We start from the raw sequence: 21,448 nt of genomic DNA, 5'->3' as shown, positions 1-21,448 counted from the left end.
TTACAAGCAAAGGACCATGAACAAGAGGAACAGTAAAAATTGCCAATGTCCCAAATGTCTGCCTTTCTGACCCGGAGTTTCAAGGAGGGGGCCTCCTCACCTCCCTACCTCTCCCTCCCCAAAGGTGTGGGAGTGGTTTTTCCAACAGGTGGATAGGGGGATGGAGAGCTGGTCAGTTCCTCCTCATCTGGGAACTGGTTTCAAAGTGACCGTGGCCACCAGTTACCTGCCTGTACGCCGACCAGGTAGGTCAGTATGTAATTCGGGGCAGCAGCGTTAGCAAGCCGACTGGCTGGATGTCTAGAGCTGACAGATGGCTCTCCATCTGTCCCCCATATCTGTCTTCCACTGAATCGGAAATCCGGAGGGAGGGGGCGCCTTGTGTATCATTCTCCCCAAATCCAAACACCCTCTTCTTTCCCCCTGGAATAACAATGATGATTCTGCCACAAGTGGAGACTAGAAAGGCATCTATACCAGATGGCAAAATCTTCTTTCCCATTGGCGGGTTTAGTGACACTGTTGGGTTTCAGGAACAGCCAAGCTCCAGGAAGGAGTGTCTAGAAGGACACGGGAATGGAGTGCGTGGATAGTCCAGGACACTCCACATGGGGCTTGGGGCCTCATCCGGGAGTGTTCTGACCATCACCAAACACGATTCCAACACAAATGACAAGGGCCACCATTTGCAGCAATATGGATGCAACTAGAGAGTCTCATACTAAGTGAAGGAAGTCAGAAAGAGAAAGACAAATGCCATATGATATCACTTATACGTGGAATCTAAACTATGGCACAGATGAACCAATCTACAAAGCAGAAACAGACTCACAGACATACAGAACAGACTTGTGGCTGCCAAGGGGGAGAAGGATTGGGGTGGGATGGACTGGGAGTTTAGGGTTAGTGGATGCAAACTATTATATTTACAATGGATAAGCAATGAGGTCCTGCTGCACAGCATAGGGAACTATATCCAATCTCGTGGGATAGACCATTATGGAAGATAATACAAGGAGTGTGTGTGTGTATGACTGAGTCACTTGGCTATAAATAAATTAAAAAATAGTAAGAGCCAACAGGATGTCACTAGAATATAAGGCATAAGACCAATCTGAATTAATAAAAATTAAATATCTTTAAAGTAATATACCCTCTACTGACTGTTTAGGTAATTCCTAAAAAGTGTTTTGATAGGCTTCAAAGTAGTTAATTTTAATAAATGAGTTGAGACCCAGCTGAAAAAGATGTCAAAACCATCCTTCCTTAGAGAAAACAGAAATAACCAAGCCTTTCTATTACCCCCTCCACATATACATGGTAAGCTCCTCTTCCGTGGATAATTCAAAGGTGAACTTTAGGAACATACAATTGAAATCATCAAAAATTCCTAAATTTGAGAGATTCTAGGGAAATCTTACCATACCAGCAAAAACCAAAATCTTGATCAAACAGACAGGCATTCTGACGAGCACTCTAAGATATATAAAATATTTTCATTTTAAAAAGAACTAGGCAATTATTGCCGTAACTCAGTAGAAGGACCCAGCGTCAACAACAGGAATAAACGAAAGAATTACTAAGGTAAATGAAGGAGACAAAATGGAGTCATTATTCTGAGGACAAGAGCCAAAATGCAGGGCACTTCTTGCTTTTCTGTCCAGCTCCTCCAGTATTTTGAAATCTGTAGTTGTGGGGCTACTCAAAACGGAAAACTCCGAGAGAGAAAAGGGGGGCTGCTGTGCTACTCAGCGGGCTCTGGTTACCTGATGAGAACGCACTGGTTGTCGTGTCGCTTCCACAGGCAGCGGTAGCACTCGTTGGCGATGGCGAAGACGTGGGGGGGCAGCTCCCCCAGGTGACACCTGCTGTAGCGCTCCACGGCCTCATGCGCGTACAGGCCGGCGATGGGCTTGTAGGGGTTCACCGAGGCGATGATGGAGCCGATGTAGGTCTGTAAGGACAGGGGCGGGGAGACAGGGCGTGGGTTACGTGACCTCCAGGGGGCGCTGCACGCGTTCTCACCCTCCCACCCATGCTGGGGCGGAGACAAAAGATGCTCCACACTGGGAGAAATGGAGGAAATGCCACATCTCATTCTCGCTGAGCTGAAATGGAACCTCTGAGTGTACTTTAGGGGGACAGGTGACTCCTGATACCCACTCACACATTTCCCCATTACCTTTTGGTACGAATCTTGAGCCAATGAACTAAGGCATTTCAAAGAGGGCAGCAGTGAAAGGCAAATTAGGGCAGAGCCCCGTTATGGCGCAGTGAGTGAAGAGCCTGATAGCAGTGGCTCGGTGGCTACAGAAGCGTGGGTTGGATCCACGGTCCCGTGTGGGTTAAAGAATCTGGCATCGCTGCGGCTGCGACAAAGATCACAATTGCCTCTCAGGTTCCATCCCTGACCTGGGAACTTCCACATGGCATGCGTGCAGCCATAAAATAAATTTTTGGGCATGCTGCATATGTGGCATATGGAAGTTCCCAGGCTAGAGGTGAGATTGGAGCTGCAGCTGCCAGCCTACACCACAGCCACAGCAACGCCAGATCCCAGCAGTCTGCGACCTACAGCACCTCATGGCAATGCATGATACTTAACCCACTGAACAAGGCCAGGGATCAAACCTGCATTCTCATGGATTCTGGTTGAGTTCGTTTCCACTGAGCCACAACAGGAACTCCCATAAAATAAAAACATTTATAATAAGGCAAACAAGAGAAAGAAGATGCTGAAGCAGCCCTGGTCCCATCCCTGTTTCCTGGTGACCTCCTGACCCCATGCTTATTAGGAAACAATAGGGTGGCGAGGGTGGAGAGTGACTGATTAATGAGGGCAGTGTTGCTGTTCAGGATGGTGAGAAAGTTCCTGAGGGAGAGAACGATTGTGGTTGAACAACACTGCAAATGTACTTAATGCCCCGGAACTGTACACCCAAAATTAGTCAAAATGGTAATAAACTTCATGTTATGCATCTTGAACCACAACTTTAAAAAAGTAACAAGACCATTTTGAAAACACTAGATATTTTTTTCAATAATCTCAAAACACCTCATGATGTGCCAGGTAACTTATCTGGAAAGTAGCTGACTGGCAATTGGAACTTTTCTGGGGCCATATCCAGGCCAGAAATGAAGCCAAACCTTCAGAGAGGCCAAACAGAGGCTCTGTGTGGACACAGTATTCCGTCATTCTTCTGCAAAAAAGGCTTAACCGAGTTCGGTTGTCCGCTTCCCAGGCTCAGACGCAGGTAGAGCCACAGAAGGGAAGAGCTGGGTCCTTCGGCTGCCACCACCTTCCTGCCAGCGGCTGTACTGTGTGTAATGCACCAGGGGTTTGACTGGGTGCTGTGGGCTGACTGTGTCCCCGCTGTCAATTCCTCCACTGAAGTCCCCAGTACCTCCAAATGCGACTATATGTGTAGACGGGGCCTCTAAAGAGATGAATCCATTAAAATGAGGCTCTCAAGAGGGGCCCTGTTCCTGTTCTTATAAGAAGAGGGACTCTGGATCCACAAAGAAACCCTGGGGATGTGTGTGCACAGAGAGACCACATGAGGACACAGCAGGAAGGCGGCCGTCTGCAAGCCAAAGAAGGAACCCTCAGGAGAAACCAACCTTGACCTCAGACTTCGAGCCTCCAGAACTGTGAGTATATAAAGATCTAAAGTTTCAGCTGGGCAGTGAGTGGTCTTCTGTTATGGCAGCCGGAGCAGACTAACAACACAAGGCCTGATCCTGGCAACAATCACAATAACCCTGGAGGTTGGCATTATTATCACACCCATTTCTCAGATAAGGAAATTGAGGCACAGCCATAAAGTTGTATGTTTGGTCACAGAGCCAGTAAGTGGTAAAGGTGAGATCTGAACCCAAGCCACCTAATTCCAGAGCCTTCTCTTCACATTCACTCGCAAGCAGAAGCAACACAGCAGAGGACAAGAACAGCAAGAAACACTGGACAGAAAGTTCAAATATCCTAAGTGCATCTGTGTCATATTATTGCAATTTGTAATCATTTACATTCACCGTGACTGCCAGGAATATCAAGCAAAGTATCATGCATCCTGTGGTACTGTTTTCAAATATAAGGAGGTCTATGTTTTGGAGATATTTTAAGCCAAAAAAGGTTAAAAAGATATGAGTTATTACCATAGGACCTAAACCATTAAAAACAGGTACTCCAAAAATAACACAGCAGAAGCATTCCCAAAAGACTAAAGGAGGAAACAACCCAGAGTCAATCATCAGATAGCTGGATAAACAAGATGTGGTACAGCCACATGGTGGAATATTATTCAGCCATGAAAAGGGACCAAGTGCTGATACAGGCTGCAACATAGATCAGTCATGACAACACAACACTAAGTGAAAGGAGCCATACCCAGAGCAGGAAAACCATAGACACAAAGCTTGGTGGTGGTTATCATGGGCAGTAGGGTCAGCAGGGGAGGCAGGACTGGGGAGGCAACTGCTTTGCAGGGACAGGGATTCCGTTTGGGTGATGGGGACATTTTGGAATTAGACAGAGGTGCCTGCTGTACAACAGTGAAAAGTATGAAATGCCACTGAATTTAAAGTGGTAGTTTTCTTTCTTTCTTTTTTTTTTTTTTTTTTTTGGTTTTTAGGGCTGCACCTGTGGCATATGGAAGTTCCCAGGCACTTCCCAGGGGTCAAATCAGAGCTGTAGCTGCCAGCCTACACCACAGCCACAGCAATACCAAATCCGAACCGCGTCTGCAACCTACACTATGGCTCTCAGCAATGCCAGATCCTTAACCCACTGAGTGAGGCCAGGGATCAAACCCACATCCTCAGGGACGCTAGTTGGGTTCGAGCCACAATAGGAACTCCTAATATGCTTAATTTTCTGTTGTGTAAATTTATCTTCAAATTTTAAAAAATTTTAAAAATATAGCACTTTCATACATGAATGTTCAGGTTTTGAGAAACCTCCACCTTGCAGAAAGCCCACTTTTCCCATCAGAGCACCATAGGGAGGATGTGGCCAGAGAGAAAGATGAAGCTGCTTTTTCCTCTAGGGAAGGAAAGGAGAACAGAGAAGCACATGGTTCCCCGGAGGATGCCTGGCATCCCCCCCACCTTACCCCCACCATCGATGCCTGACCAGGTGCCAGCACCTTCTTTTACATCAACTCATTGCAGAGGTGAAGCACGCAGGCAGGCGGACAGGCGGTGCTTGAGGCTCTGGCTGTCTGGTCCCTTCCTCTTCTTGGTCTACAATGTCAGGTCTGTTTCTACCCTTTCAGTAGCTATATGCCTTATTATCATTCTGTGAAATATTTATTTTTCTGTGAAATATGCTCTCATTTTTCCCTACTTTGGTGGAAGTCAAAAGTCAGCGCTGGCCCTCGTGACACAAATAGGTAAGGGTGCGGTGCTGCCAATCATTTCTCAGCCACAAGCAAAACATAAAATTCAGGAGTTCCCATTGTGGTACAGGGGAAACAAATCTGACTAGGAACCATATGCTGCAGGTGTGGCTGTAAAAAGAAAAACAAAAACAAAAGATATCATTCACCCTGATGGTGCAGATGACATGGTTTTTGCATGTGATCAGGAGATCCAAAGACATCAAACTTGTTAGCAAAGATGAAGACAGAATATCCAAAATGGTCTCACATCTAGGTTCATGTTTAAGTAATTCACATTGCACTTGGCCCAATGAAACCACTTTGAGGTGTCTCAGAATGACGATGTGGTTGGTGGTATGGAAGTTCCAGACAACACATGCAGAGCCCTCCCACCCAATCCTGAGATTCTAGGAGGTAAGGCAGGCTCTCTGAACACAGACGGTCAGCACCAAAGTGGCCCTTAGAGTTGGCAAGTATTGTGCTGGCAGTCACAATTGGTGAATCCACTAGCACACACAAAACCCTTCCCCACTGAGCCCAGTCATTGTCACACAGTCAGAGCTGGCCTGTGAGCTGATGCCCGGCCAGCATCTCTGGCTCAGAAAAATCATTCCAACACATCTAAAGACTGTTCCACTGTTGAGGTGCCATCTTTCAGAAAGGAAGATAAGAGGGCCTATCAGGAAACAGGATGGTTTCACCAGCGGCCTCAAAAGGCACACAAGGTGAAAGGCACAATACAATCTTGGTTCAGTTGTAAGACGATATCATTCACGCCACTGCACTGCCATGGCTCTGGCAGTTGTAAGCTTTCCCTAAAACAATATCGACCTTCGTGGCTGACTTCCACAACAAGCTGCTGAAGACCCATCTCTCATCTTCCCAGCTGACTGGCAGGCTGCCAAGAAGAAAATACAGTCCCTCACTATGGCATGTTGCTGACCAATTATAAGTTGCATATTGCTAATGACTTTCACTGCTTTATGCAAGGATGCCTTGGTTTTTTTTTGTTTGTTTGTTTGTTTGGTTGGTTTTTTTTCCATTCTGATGGAAAACTTCTGGGAGTGTGTGGCACATGGCCTTGGTGTTCTCAAAGCCAGGTACCGAATTTAATCTTTTCTTGAGGGTTTCTGGCCTCTCCTGGACTCTCAGCCCATAAAAATAATGCTGGCACCAAATGAGGTGTGTGCTCATCCCCCCCTAACACCACCCCAGGCTCCTGAGTGCCCAGTGTCCCGCCACCTGGCACTTCTCAACCCTGCCATGGACCCCATGTGGCTCCAAATCTCCAAAGGGAGAAAAGGCTGCAGGCTCTTCCTCCTGGGACCTGCCAAGCTGGGGGGACAAATGAAGGTGCTGAAAGAGGCTGCAGATAAAAGCTAACTTGAGCTATCAAAAGGCAGGCTTTTATTTTACTTTTCATTGCACACACCACATAATTGCATCAAATGAAAAAAAACTCAAAATGTTCTGCACTTCAACTGCTTCTAATTTTCACCATCTAGGCAGGTTAGAAGGACTGTGAAAGCTACCTGTCCTGAGCTACCTGACACTCTTTACCCCCCCATGATCACACATATATATATCCTTAAACCAGACCTTGCTAAATCCCCCTTTTCCCAAACCCTCCTCCTTTCTGGGAAGAGAGGTCACTTAGTATAAAATATACAGCTGCAGCATTTTTTTTTTTTTTGGCTATTTTTCTAGGGCTGCACCCTCAGCATATAGAGGTTCCTAGGCTAGGGATCGAATCGGAGTTGTAGCCAAGGCCACAGCCACAGCAACTTGGGATCCAAGCTGAGTCTGCGACCTATACCAGAGCTCACGGCAAACACCGGATCCTTAACCCCCTCGCGAGGCCAGGGATCAAATCTTCATCCTCGTGGATCCTAGTTGGGTTCGTTAACCACTGAGCCACAACGGACAATCCCTGATTTTATTTTATCTATTCTATTCTAGTCCGTTCTATTCTACTGTGGCCTTGCCCACAGCATGCCAAAGTTCCCAGGCCAGGGACAGAACCCAAGCCACAGCAATGGCAATGCTGGATCCTTAACCCGCTGAGCCACGAGGGAACTCCTGGCTACACCAGATTTTAAAAGATCAAGCATTAGTGACACATACTCCAATGTGTAGTTTGACATGTATTTATTTACTTACTTTATATATATTTATTTCCCCAACAGCTGCATGCAAATTAATCAAACTAGAACATACCCTCACACCATGCACGAAAATAAACTCAAAATGATGTGTAATACAAAGAGACTGGGGAGAGGAGTGGGGAGAAGAGCCTCTTTGTGAATTAATTACCATGTGACTTAAGACATAAGAAATCCTAAGAGCTACAGGACGTGTGTTACACACTCATGCCATTGATCACTCTAGAAAAAGGTATTTCTTTCCTTTTTTTTTTTTGCTTTTTAGGGCCATACCCGAAGTTTATGGAAGTTCCCAGGCTAGGGGTCAAATAGGAGCTATAGCCGCTGGCCTATGCCACAGCCACAGCCACACCAGATCCAAGCTGCATCTGCAACCTACGCTATAGCTCACGGCAATGCCGGATCCTTAACCCACTAAGTGAGGCCAGGGATGGAAGCCACATCTTCATGGATCCTAGTCAGGTTCATTGACCACTGAGCCACGAAGGGAACTCCTTTTTACTGCTCCCCAGATGGCCACAATAAAGCCATGCCCTTTGGGACTCTGGATACAGAAACTCTCAAACACAAGGCAGGGCCAGGTGCCGGTTTCTTTCCTTGTATTGGATTCCAAACTCCATGAGAATAAATAGCCTGGTCACGTTAACAGCTTTTCAGAAATAGAAAATATATTCTCTTTTGAAGCACATAAAAAATTTGCTTTTCTTGTCAGTAAAGTTCCACATAACTCACCCCCCCTATATGTTCCCTTGCCCATTTCAATAATCTAGAACAGCTGCAGTACACACTGCTTTAATATGGTGGGAAAAAAACTCACTGCCTAGCTTCAGTATAAAATCTATTAAATCGAGGTTTTTCAAAAGGCAGAGGGGTATAATACCGAGTATCTAGCCCACCAATAAAAAAACCCCATTGTGGCTCAGCAGAAACAAACCCAACTAGTATCCATGAGGATGTGAGTTCGATCCCTGGCCTCATTCAGTGGGTTAAGGATCTTGTGTTGCCTGGAGCTGTGGTAGTCGAAGACTCGACTTGGATATGGCACTGCTATGGCGTAGGCTGGCTCCATTTGGACCCCTAGCCTGGGAACCTCCATATGCCAAGGGTGCAGCCCTAAACCAACAACAATGACAACAAAAGCCAAAAAACAAACAAACAAACGTGAAAAGTGGAGTTCCTGTCATGGCTCAGCAGTAATGAACCCAATCAGTGTCCAAGAGGACAAAGGTTCAATCCCTCATCTCAATCAGTGGGTTAAGGATTCGGCTTTGCTGTGAGCTTCAGCTCAGATCTGGCGTTGCTGTGGCTGTGGTGTAGGCCATTAGCTACAGCTCTGATTCAACTCCTAGCCTGGGAACTTCCATATGTTGCGGGTATAGGCTTAAAAAAAAAAAAAGACAAAAACAAAACAAAAAATAGAACACACAAAGTGACCCGGTGGCCACAGCTGCATTCTGCTGGTAAACTGAAAGGATCCACGTTACCATCAAGAAGTCACTCTTCCAACACTGGAAGAAATAATGGAGACAGCCAAGGCTCAGGCAGGTCAAAACCTCAGGTCCTCAGCCTGGACCTACCTTCCCTGATGCACTACTTCACCCATCTGGGCCTGAGATTCCGATCAGTAACAGCAACAGATCCTCTGCTACCCCCACCACCAAGTGAGAGTGTCATACAAGTCCCAAGTATTAATCACTGTTTTTGTTAATGAAAAGAAAGCTACAATGGCTGTCCATCATGTGGTCTTGAAAAGCTGGATATAGAGCAAGTGATCTGAAATGCACCAGGGAAACTGGCTCAGGTCAGTGCCATGACTTTCCTAAGGGGGTAAGGACTTGTTAAAAAGAGGGAACCACCAGCTCCATTTCCTCCCCACCCACTATTCTCTCCTTCCCTCTCTCGCCATCGTCCCAGCTAACCATAGCCATGACTTACCTCCCCAAACCTTTACCTTGAATGCAGCTTCTGTTTTAAATGGCAGATCTGTATACTAACAGCCTGCTGGCCATCCTCATCTGGTGCCCCCAAGCGCGAATGCAACATGAACAAGGCTAAGCTCCTCGAAACACCTGTTTCTTCTCAAATAGTCACATCCTGACAGTGGCACCACAATCTACCCAAATGATGGATCCAGAAATCCAGGAGTCATCCTGTCGAATTCAGCCTACTGCCCTTCAAACTCAATCAAACACCTAGATCCTACCTCTTAGTATATCTCAAGACTCCAGCTCCCCGCAGGACTGGCTGGGAACCCCATCATTTCCCATCTGGTTTGCTGGTCATCTCTCCTCCTTGTAGCCAGAGGAGGGTGGCCCAGAACTCAACTTTGACGTTGTTCCCTACCAACCTTCCCAAAGGAATTCAAGGTCATTCACATATGCACAGCACCCTTCCTCACCTGCTTCTGACCGCTTTGCCGGCCAGCAGCATGCAACCTTCACTGTAGCATCTGCATGCCTGGCAGCTGGACAAACACATCATGCTATTTTTAGCCTCTTCTAATCCTCTGCCAGGACTGACCCACCCTTCCTCTTGGCTGAACTCCCCATCAATGCTTTCAAACTCTTGCAAGCAGTACCTCAATAGGGAATCATTTTCTTTCTTTCTTTGTCTTTTTGTCTTTTCTAGGGCTGCTCCTGCGGCATATGGAGGTTCGCAGGCTAAGGGATCTAATCGGAGCTGTAGCCGCCGGCCTATGCCGCAGCCACAGCAACGAGGAATCCAAGCCACGTCTGCGACCTACACCACAGCTCACGGCAATGCCGGATCCTTAACCCAGTGAGCAAGGCCAGGGATCGAACCCACAACCTCATGGTTCCTAGTTGGATTCATTAACCACTGAGCCACGATGGGAACTCCTCTTTCTTTCTTTTTTTTCTTTTTAAGGCTGCACCTACAGCATATGGGAGTTCCTGGGCCAGGGGTCAAATCCAAGCTACAGCTGAGGCCTATGCCACAGCCACCCCAATGCCAGATCCTTAACCCCCGAACAAGGCCAGGAATCAAACCCACATCTTCATGGAGACTATGCCAGGTCCTTAAGCTGCTGAGGCACAATGGGAACTCCAGGAATCATTTTCTGACCCCCTCTCACCTCCTCCTCTGAGGGGTCACTCTATCTGTCCCAGTATTTTGATCACACTCATTGCCCTAAGCTATTGTCAAAGGATTGCTGTGTCTGCCTCCGCCAGTAAACCAGGAGATCCCAGAAGGGCAGTGCCTTTCACTTATTCAATCTTTCAAGACACGGTTACTGGGAACAAGAGTAATTTTGCATCCTTGGAGCCTCACACACAGCCTGGCCCACATGCAGGGCAGAATCAATGGAGGCATGTCAGGATCACATCAACTATCAATCCACCAATTAAGTTCCCGCTTTAACTGTGTGCAGTGCCCCCTTCCCCCACCTCTGCCCTCACAAAGCTGTTTGCCCTCACTGTTCCAGGCAAACAATCAAAACAGTTAAGCGTTCAAGTTCGCTGAAAAGAAAGCTAGAGATCACAGCCAACAACTCAAGAAGTTACTCGAGTCAAGCTCTTAAATTTAGAAGTGACATTTCTGTTTAATTGGAGTGAATTTCTGACTCACACTCCCTCCTTGTTGAAAGGAGTCTGACCCAAAAGAGGCAGGAAAGAGAAGAAAAAAAAAAATTTAACAAAAACAAAGTTCCTAATTGCCAGCATCATGTGCTGATGTGGAAATGGCAACTCAAGAGCATAAATGTTTGGTAAAGTTTAAAAATACATAGAGTCAGACAGATGGTTACAATCATCTTTTGGCAACACCAGTCTTGATTTCATGTGAAAAAAAAAAAAAAGCCAACTCTGACAAACCACACTGTATTCAGCTGTTCCCGGTATGAGACAAACACAAAGCCCAATAGCCATCCGGTGAGGGGCACCCTGTTACTTGACACTGGCTTTGAAAGGGGACGGAAAGCAACTCCCCAAAAAAGCCACTGTGGGAAGACAGGACTCAAGGAAATGAATCGCAGGTTTAAATTTGCAGGCGCACATCAGCGAACCCCAGGCCCTGGTGTGCCCACTGTCAACACCGCAGGCAGCCTGCCACCTCCCCGCAGGCTTCCAAGTTAATTCAGGAACAACAGCAAACACGTCTACAGATTCGGTCTGGAATGGCCACCTAACCAGAGGAGGATATTTTCAGGACAGCCTCAAAATACATGAGCTGTGAAGCATCTTCGGTGCTGACACAAGCAGTTATCTTTAGACTCAGCCCCACTTCTTAAAATGGGCTCCTTTGATTCTCAGCTCCACCCCATTTGTTCAGCAAGACCAACAACCCACGGGGTGGGGTGGACCAGTTGGGGAGGACCAAGCCTGGCTTCCTCTGGAAACAGAGCCCCAATGCCAACACTGTGGCAGGGCTCTGAGGTTCCCAGAGGCCCTCTCCCTGATGTGGTTTCCAGTCATTCCCACGAGCTGGGAGAGGAGGCTCCCGCATCACCTTGAGCCAGGGCGCCACAAACCCTACAGAGAGAGCCCGTGTCTTCCTCTTCCACTGGGCAGAAAACTGCAGCATCACACAGAGCCTTGCTCCACCCTGAACACAGCTGATGGTCAACGTGACACACACCTCATCTGCTCTGTCCTCGCCGTGCTCAGAGGCCAGGTACCAAACCCGAAATGATCCAGACTCTGGAGAACACAAGGCAACAGGCACCCCAAACCCAGCTGGTTTCTCAACCCTCCTCTCCTGCGGGAGCTGCCAGGGCTGTTGGCAACAGGCTTTCCTAGCCACGGGTCCCTGACCAGGTTGGGAATCACCACAAGCAGCCCTGCCTCCTTCACACACAGCCCCGGCCCCAGCACAGCTCATATTTCATTTCCTCTCGCTCATCACCATCTCTGGTCCCAAACCCTCACCTCTTCTCTTCTGAATTATCACAACACTCTCTCAGCCCGGCTACCCTCTATAGAGTCTATCACATCACTTCCCTTGTCAACCCTTCTAAGTATTTCCTCAGGGAAATTCTCTCTTCATAAGCCTTTGACAGAGATGATATCTTCAGAGTTCCTGCTGTGCCACAATGGAATGGGTGGTGAATCTGCAGTGCTGGGACGCAGGTTCGATCCCCAGCCCAGCACAGTGGGTCAAGGATTAGGCGTTACCAGGGCTGTGGCATAGACTGCAATTGCAGCTTAGATCCGATCCCTGGCCCAGAACTCTATATGTTGAGGGATGGCCAAAATAAAATGGGGTGGCCTCTCTACCACCAAGCCCAAATGCTGCTGACCAGCTTTAAGTCAGGAAGGGGTTCTGATAACTACGACATCTTGGGCCAGAAGGCTCTTTGCGGTGGGGCCATCCTGTGCACTGTGGGATGTTGGGCGGATCCCTGGCCTCTACCTACTAGATGCCATCAGCATCCTCTGACCTGGCTATGGCAGCCCAAAGTGCCTCCAGATGCTGCCAAAGGCCCCCTGGGTCACCGCACGTGGTCGAGAACCATGGCTTTTAAGAGTGTCCTGACCCTTGCCTATCCACCACACTAACATGCCGCTAATTGCTCCCAAACAAACAGCAGATTGCACAAGCAAAGGAGCCTTCTCCCACTTGAGTGAGGCCATCACACCCAATGCCTTCTCATCTCTCCATCTCCCTCACCTTTGCTTCTGACTCTAATTCCGCCTTTGTAGGGTCATTACTGCCCCCCGCCTGGGCTCCGCACGGCCAGCTCCAGCATTCTCCCCCCACCTCCCTGTTCCGCCTCCCCACTTCTGATCAACAACACAGGTCCTGCCTCTCCAGGGACTTCCAGGTATGGGCACTTGTCCCCATCAGATCTCATCAGTAGCAGGAAGAGACAAAGGTGGGTTGGACTCCTGAGAGCCTCTCCCCAGGGCCAGCCCCATGGTGGCAGAAAGCCCAGAGACAAGAGGTTTAGGGTGGAATTCAGGTGGGGAACTGAAGTACTAAGCAGAGTTCTCATCCAGAGAGTCACTGGAGGGTGGAGAAGGCTGACAAGGTCAGCCTGGGCACAAGAGCCTGGGATTCCAAGAAGGGAATGGAGCACTGGGGTGTGAAGCAGGAGCTCCTGCAAGGCAGCTCCAGAAAGAGCAGAGCTGCTCAAACTCAAGCATCAGAGCCAAACAGGACCAGCAGCAAGGCTGGGGTCACACAGACCCAGAGACATTGATGCAGAAGTGTGCACAGCCTCTGTGCCCAGAAGGAGCTTTCCAAATAAAGGGCTGGTGGTATTGGGAGTTCCTGCTGCATCACAGCAGGTTAAGGATCGGACATTGTCCCAGTGAGGACATGGGTCTGATACCTGGCCTTGCTCCCAGGGTTAAGAATCTAGTGTTGCCACAAGCTGCGGTATAAGTGGCAGATGCAGCTCGGATCGGGTGTTGCCATGGCTGTGGTGTAGGCCACAGCTGCAGTTCCAATTCAACTCGTGACCCAGGAACTTCCATATGCTGCAGGTGTAACCATAAAAAGAAACAAAATAAAATAGAAAAAGAGCTGGTGGTATTAGCAGTTCCCATTGTGGCACAGTGAGTTAAGAACCCAACTGCAGTAGCTCCTGTTGCTTTGGAGACACAGATTCCATGCCCAGCTGGGCACAGCAGGTTAAAGGACCTGGTATTGCTGCAGCTATGGATCAGATTCAATCCCTGGCCCAAAAACTTCTATATGCTGTGGATGCAGTCATTTGCCGGGGGGGTGGGGGTGGAGGCTGGTGGCATTAGATAAGTGGGGAGAGGGGTACAAAGGTTAGCAAAGTTCCTAAAGCCTTCCCTTGCCATTTTACTGTAACACAGCCCCATCAGTTATAGGGGTTGATCTTGTTTAAAAAACTGCTTTAAACGACATGGAAAATTGTGAAAACAAAGCTCAAGAGGAGGTGAGTAGAGAAAAGTGGGCCCAGTTTTGATATGTTTACTGAATGCTTGCTTTACCCCTTCACAGCTCTCCACCCACACCTTTTTTTTTTTTTTAATTTTATGGCCGCACCCACAGCATATGGAGGTTCCCAGGCCAGGGGTCAATTTGTAGCTGCAGCTTCCAGCCTATACCACGGCTATAGCAACGCCAGATCCAAGCCACGTCTGCAACCTACACTACAACTCACGGTAATGCTGGATCCCCAGCCGACTGAGCGAGGTCAGGGATCGAACCTGCATCCTCATGAATACTAGTCCAGGTTTGTTTCTGCTGAGCCACGAAGGGAACTCCTCCACCCATACTGTAGTAGAGGATGCTAAACGCTAGAAGGAATATTTGACTGGGGTCTGGTAATGTCCTCAGACAATAAGGCTGGCCCTCAAGGGGAAAAAAAAAAAAAAGGTAATGGTCCTTCTTAGCACAAAACAAAAGACCCCTCCTACCATAGATGGGTCTGCTTACCAGCAACCTGTGTCACTGAGAGCAGAAAGCTGGCAAACAATGCAAGATCCAGAGTGGTGGGGAAGAGCCACCCCAGTAGTATGAATCAGAGGAGGGCACCTGGCAGGCAGAGTGACAGCCACTCCCTGCCCAACCAACCCCCAGAACCACAGACTGGGTGCGCCCAGACTAGGTCACACCTAATCCCCAGAACCTGTGACTACAGTGATGTGATACTGCAGGCAAAGGGACTCTGAAGATAGGATTAAAGCTATAAATGCTGATACTGGGGATTATCCAGGTGAGCCCAATCTGATCACACAATCTTTAAAAGCTGAGAACTTTCAGGGAGTTCCCCCTGTGGCATAGCAGGTTGAGGACCCAGCTTATCTCTGTTAGGGATGCAAGTCAATCTCTGGCCTAGCCCAGTGGGTTAAGGACCTGGCATTGCTGCGGCTGTAGCATGGGTCTCAGCTTCACCTCAGATTTGATCCCCAGCCTAGGAATTTCCATGTGCCAAGGGAGTGACCCCCCCCCCACACACACACACCCAAAAAAAGCTGAGAACTTTTCTTGGCTGCAGTAAGAGATAAAAAGAAAGAAGGAAGAGATGTGAAGCAAGAGAGGGACTCCATCCAGGGTTCCTGCCTCTAGCAGCTGGGAAGCAGCAGACAAGAGCTCAGGAAAACAAGGACCTCAGTCCTATAGCTGCAAGAAACTGAACTCTGCCAACACCAGGTAAGAGCAGGACACAGATTCTCCACAGAGGTTCCAGAAAGGAACGCGTCCTGCCCACACCTGGGTTTTTAGTCCCGTGGATTTAGCCCTTCAGACGGGTGACCTAAAAAACTGCAAGGAAATTCATTTCTGTTACATTGGAAGAGTTATAGTAATTTGTTACTGCAGTAAAAGAAAACTAATACGGCGTGTGTGTTACAAGTCCCTTTCTCCCTCTTTTAAAGATACAGACAAGCATCAGGCAGAGCCCAGAGAAAAGGCAAAAAAAGCTGTTTCTTGGACAAGCACTGGTTTTGTCTCAATGGGACAGAGTCTGACAGGTACTGGCATCCAATGCAAAGAGCTTTAGCAACGACAATAAGAAAACTGAGGTGGCTGCGCTATGGATAATACAGTTATCTGGGTCCCCAAAGGAAGGCATATAAGGGATAGTTAACTGAACTGAGTTGCAAATTGTATGTACAAAATCCCATGTTTCTCCCTCAAAGGGGAGGGAAAAGAAGACAAAGATTCCTATTCACATAGTTTACTGGGCAATTTGGCTACCAGATTTAACATTATCATGAAAAGGTTGGGGGCGGGGGGGGGGTACTTTTAAAAGGTTCTGCCTTATTTTTTTTTTTTTTTTGTCTTTTTAGGGCCACACTTATGGCATATGGAGGTTTCCAGGCTAGGGGTCCAATTGGAGCTATAGCTGCAGGCCTACACCACAGCCACAGCAACACAGGATCCGAGCTGCATCTGCAACCTACACCACAGCTCACGGCAACATCAGAACCTTAACTCACTGAGTGAGACCAGGTATCGAACCTGAGTCCTCATGGATGCCAGTTGGGTTTGTTAACCACTCAGCCACCAAAGGAACTCCTAAAAGGTTCTGCCGTTTAAAGCCCTTGGGTAGTTTGTTGTCCCTGACTTATTTTTTCCTGACTATTAAATATGTCACAAGAACTTGCATCTAAAGACAGAAGAATATGAATTCTAAAATATTTGCCTATAAGAGCTGGGTACCAATAAAGAAATTTTATTTTTAGTCTTTTTGAGGGCTGCACCTGCAGTATACAGAGGTTCCCAGGCTAGAGATCTAATCAGAGCTACAGCTGCCAGCCTACACCACAGCCACAGCAACACCAGATCCGAGCCGCGCCTGCAACCTACACCACAGCTCATGGCAACACCAGATCCTTAACCCACTGAGCAAGGCCAGGGATCAAACCTGAAACCTCATGGTTCCTAGTCAGATTCGTTTTCACTGTGCCACGATGGGAACTCCACCAATAAAGAAATTTTAAATCTAGCTTCACCTTTTATTACCAACTAAGTTATTTCTAATATGTATGGCATTTGTTTTACAAACATTTGTCACCAAACTGCCAGGTCCCTAGCACTGTCCTTGGCTCAAGAAAAACAGCATAAGTCCTTGATAATCGGAGCAAAGAAACCGCGGTGTAAACAGTGTTACATGGCAGTGTCAAATGCTTCATGCTAAAAACACAGCCACAGGAGTTCCCGTTGTGGCTCATTAGGTTAAGAATCTGACTAGTATCCATGAGAATGTGGGTCTGATCCCTGGCCTTGCTCAGTGGGTTAAGGATCTGGCATTGCCACAAGCAGTGGTGTAGGTTGCCGATGCGACTCAGATCCAGTGTGGCTGTGGCGTAGCCTGTGGCTGTAGCTCTGATTCGACCCCTAGCACAGGAACCTCCACATGCCATGGCCCACAGTTCCCTGGACACCTGTGTAGTGGGACTCCCATGGGAAGGGGGAGTCAGGGGTTACCTTCAGGGAGGTTTTGGGAATGGGACCAGAGAAGCCAGTCTGTGTGCATTCTACCACTTACACAAAAGAGAACAAACACACAGCCGCTTTTACAGAAACAGGTGTGAACGTTACCTCTTCTGAAGAACCTATAGAAAACACTAACTTAGGGACTTAGCGTAAGCAAGTTCTGTCAGTCAGAGGACCAGACGGTGACTGCATTTCTCTAGACAAGGCTGTGCGTGGACCTTTGGCAAACATTAGGTCAATCTGGCAATGATACTTCCCCGGTAGAAAAAAGGGCAAAGAAACATTGTTTTTTAAAGCTGAGGAAAATTACGCATTAAACCTACAAACGTCTAATTCCTCCTCTTTCCTGATTCTCCTCTCTTCGTCTAAAGGTAGATAAATTAGAGGAACTGCAATAGTAAGGGGGCCTTGAGTGGCAGTGAGTACCTGCTAGCTATTAGAAAGGCTAATCACCATAATCACAAGCAATACTGGCAAAACTAAATATTAACTTTTTGGTTTGGAACTTTTCTGCCCTAAAGCACAAAAGTTATGAAAATATCAGGAGAGTTTACAATATTAAAATTGGGGAGTTCCCGTCGTGGCGCAGTGGTTAACGAATCCGACTAGGAACCATGAGGTTGCGGGTTCGGTCCCTGCCCTTGCTCAGTGGGTTAACGATCCGGCGTTGCCGTGAGCTGTGGTGTAGGTTGCAGACGCGGCTCGGATCCCGCATTGCTGTGGCTCTGGCGTAGGCCGGTGGCTCCAGCTCCGATTCAACCCCTGGCCTGGGAACCTCCATATGCCGAGGGAGCGGCCCAAGAAATAGCAACAACAACAACAACAATAACAACGACAACAAAAAAAGACAAAAAAAATAAAATAAAAAAAAAAACAAATAAAATTGGGGGAGTTCTCACTGTGGTGCACTGTGTTAAGAATCTGACTACAGCAACTTGAGACTCTATGGAGGTATGGGTTTGATCTCCCTGGCCCGGCACAGTGGGTTAAAGGAGCTAGCACTGCCACAGCTATGGCCTTGGTCACATCTGTGGCTCGGATTCATTCCCTGACCCGGGAACTTCCATATGCCACAGGTACAGCCATAAAATTGAAATACGTATGTAAATAAAATTTGGATTTTTGTTATTAAAAGATTCTGTGAATTTGAACTTGACAAGACAAACATATAAGCAGTGGCCCAGTTTTCTATAATGCCCTACAAACAGGCAGATGAAAAAATCTGCAAGTCAAATTATCCCTGACAAAGTAATTTATGTGCCTTAATATCAAAAGTGACTATAACAAAAGTATTTTGGGGGGGGTGTTTTTTTCTTTTTAGGGCTGCACCTGCAAGCATGGAAGTTCCCAGGCTAAGGGTCAAATTGGAGCTGGAGCCACCGGCCTACGCCACAACCACAGCAGTGCCAGATCCGAGCCTCATCTGCTACCTATGCCGCAAGCTTCCGGCAACACCGGATCCTTAATCCACTGAGTGAGGCCAGGGATAAAACCTGCATCCTCATGATCCTAGTCAAGTTCTTGACCCACTGGACTACAATGGGAACTCCTAATTTTTAAACATTACTTTTATAATATAGGTATAGTCATACTTGATAAAAGTTGAGAGGAAAATATGCATGACTTTTTTATATAATTATGGACACGTCTCCAATCAAAATAGCAATCCCACATAAGATGGGTTCCCTTGAGTCCAAATACCCCCCAAATGGAATCCTTGCACACTGCTGCTGGGAATGTAAACTGGTGCAGCCACTGTAGAAAACAGTATGGAGGTGTCTCAAAAAATTAAAAATAGGAGTTCCCACCATGGCACAGTGGAAACCAATCTGACTGGGAACCATGAGGTTTCAGGTTTGATCCCTGGCCTCGCTCAGTGGATTAAGGATCCGGCGTTGCCATGAGCTGTGGTGTAGGCCGAAGTTGTGGTTCAGATCCCAAGTTGCTGTGGCTGTGGTGTAGGCAGGCAGGCAGCTACAGCTCTGATTAGACTCCTAGCCTGGGAACCTCCATATGTCGCAGGTGTGGCCCTAAAAAGACCAAAAAAAAAAAAAAGAAAAAAAAAACTAAATTAAAAATAGAATTATCTTTTTCTTTCTTTCTTTTTTTTTTGCCAGATCCTTAACCCACTGAGCGAGGCCAGGGATTGAACCAGAAACCTCATGGTTCCCAGTCATATTCATTTCTGCTGAGCCACAATGGGAACTCCAAAAAAAAAAAAAAATAGAATTATCATATCAGCCAGCAATCCCACTCTGGGGTATGCATCTGAAAAAAACAAAAACGCTAATCAGGAAAGTTACTTGCACCCCAATGTTCACTGCAGCATCTTTTACAATAGCCAAGATATGGAAGCGGCCTAAGTGTCCATCAACAAATGAATGGATAAAGAAGCTGCTGTATAGATATACAATGGAATACTACTCAGCCACAGAAAAGAATGGCATTTTGCCATTTGCAGCAACACAGACGGACATGAAGGGCGTTACACTAAGAAATAAGTTGGACAGAGAAAGAAATACTGTATGATATCGCTTAAATACGGAATCTAAAAAATACAACAAACTGGTGAATATAATGTAAAAGAAGCTGACTCACCGATACAGAGAACAAACTAGTGGTTACCACTGCAGGGGTGGGAGGGGTACGACAGGTGGGGAAATGGGAGGTAAAAACTACTGGGTGTAAGACAGGCTCAAGAATGTACTGTATGACCTGAGGAATATAACCAATATTCTGCAATAACTGTGAATGGAGTGTAACCTTTAAAAATTGTATTAAGATAATACATAAACAAATAAATAAATATCCCCTGAGATGAGCTCCAGAGCCAGGGGAAAAAAAAAAAAAGAGAGAGAAAAGCCATAAAAGGAGAAAAATCAAGAACACGAGAAAAAAAGCTCAAGCTCTGTTCTGCTTGTTTGCAAAATCCCATCTCCCGCCGGCCCTTAATTGAGGCAGTCAAACCACTCTACGTGACTTCTTTATGAAACAGAACACTGATGAACGGAATGCACTCCCAAGAAGAAAGAGATCAAATTACCCTTCCACATAAAGTAATCCCTGCTAATAAAATCAAGACAATAAACATGAGAACATGATTTATGGAACCACGTTTATAATTTGGCAGAACACCTGAAGACGAAGTTTCCCTTAAATTAGAGACCCTCAAAATGCAGGAAGTACTCTCTGAAGACAAACAAACATTGACTCAAGCTTGAGGGATATATTTTTTTTTTTTCCCCAAGGGAATGCAAGTGGAACTTACATAGATTTGATTTCTCTTGTAGCGCTGGTGCAGGTTATGCATGATGGCGCCCCCATGGAGCTCCGTCAAGGTCGCCATGTCATCCACGCCCTCCTCATCCATGGGGTGCATGGCCGTCACCTTCTGGTGTGTAATTGTGCTCTGCTTATAAGTGAATACCTGATGGGGAGAAAGAATTCAACTGTTTAGTTACCAGCAGTGAATACTTTTCCCAACTTCCAATCTCAGTACAATTTCGGCAAAAGGATCCTGAGTCCGCCAGTAAAAAACAGACTGCAGAGGAACTCTTTCATTTCCTTCATGCCACCTGCCTATTTTCAAAGGCAGCAATTATTCTGACAATTGCTCTTAGATGTTCCTAAAAGGCATCAGGTTCAGGTACCAGCCATCCTCTGGGAGTCACAGAAATTATAAATTCACAGTTCATTTTTCTCCCACCGATGTCCAGCAGGAACAGTTAAGACGCTGGCTGACCCAGCTTTCAGAAAGTAATCTGATTTCACCAGAGAGTATACTTCAAGGACCATATGATATTACTTCAACACTTCCTAATATAAGTGTTACAGCAGTTCACTGTATAGTCTATATGCTTGTTCAGAGACTAGAATGCACCTTCACAGGAAAGTCTAAAAAATATCCTTGGACTCAATCCCTGAGATTGGAGGCGAAACAAATCCTCTCAGGTTTAAAATCCTCTCGGATGTGCCTGCTTGACAGCCTGTCCTCCTTAAAATTCCAAACACCAGTGGTGAGTGGGCATACAG

General features: G+C 46.9%; 1 protein-coding gene across 2 annotated transcripts in view; it reads right to left on the bottom strand.

Annotated features, from left to right (window-relative positions):
- Positions 1-21,448, bottom strand: part of MYO10 (myosin X) — a 240,395-nt gene that overhangs the window by 118,892 nt on the left and 100,055 nt on the right. For both annotated transcript variants that reach the window (XM_047767779.1, XM_047767788.1), the window contains exons 3-4: positions 20,685-20,843; positions 1,767-1,954 (exon numbers count right to left, since the gene is read on the bottom strand). In XM_047767779.1, coding sequence (XP_047623735.1) covers positions 1,767-1,954; positions 20,685-20,843 — 347 coding nt within the window. The remainder of the gene's footprint in view (positions 1-1,766; positions 1,955-20,684; positions 20,844-21,448) is intronic.

Source organism: Phacochoerus africanus, chromosome 1, assembly GCF_016906955.1.
Source record: "Phacochoerus africanus isolate WHEZ1 chromosome 1, ROS_Pafr_v1, whole genome shotgun sequence".
Classification (NCBI taxonomy): domain Eukaryota; kingdom Metazoa; phylum Chordata; class Mammalia; order Artiodactyla; family Suidae; genus Phacochoerus; species Phacochoerus africanus.
This window is presented reverse-complemented; position numbering and strand designations above follow the sequence as displayed.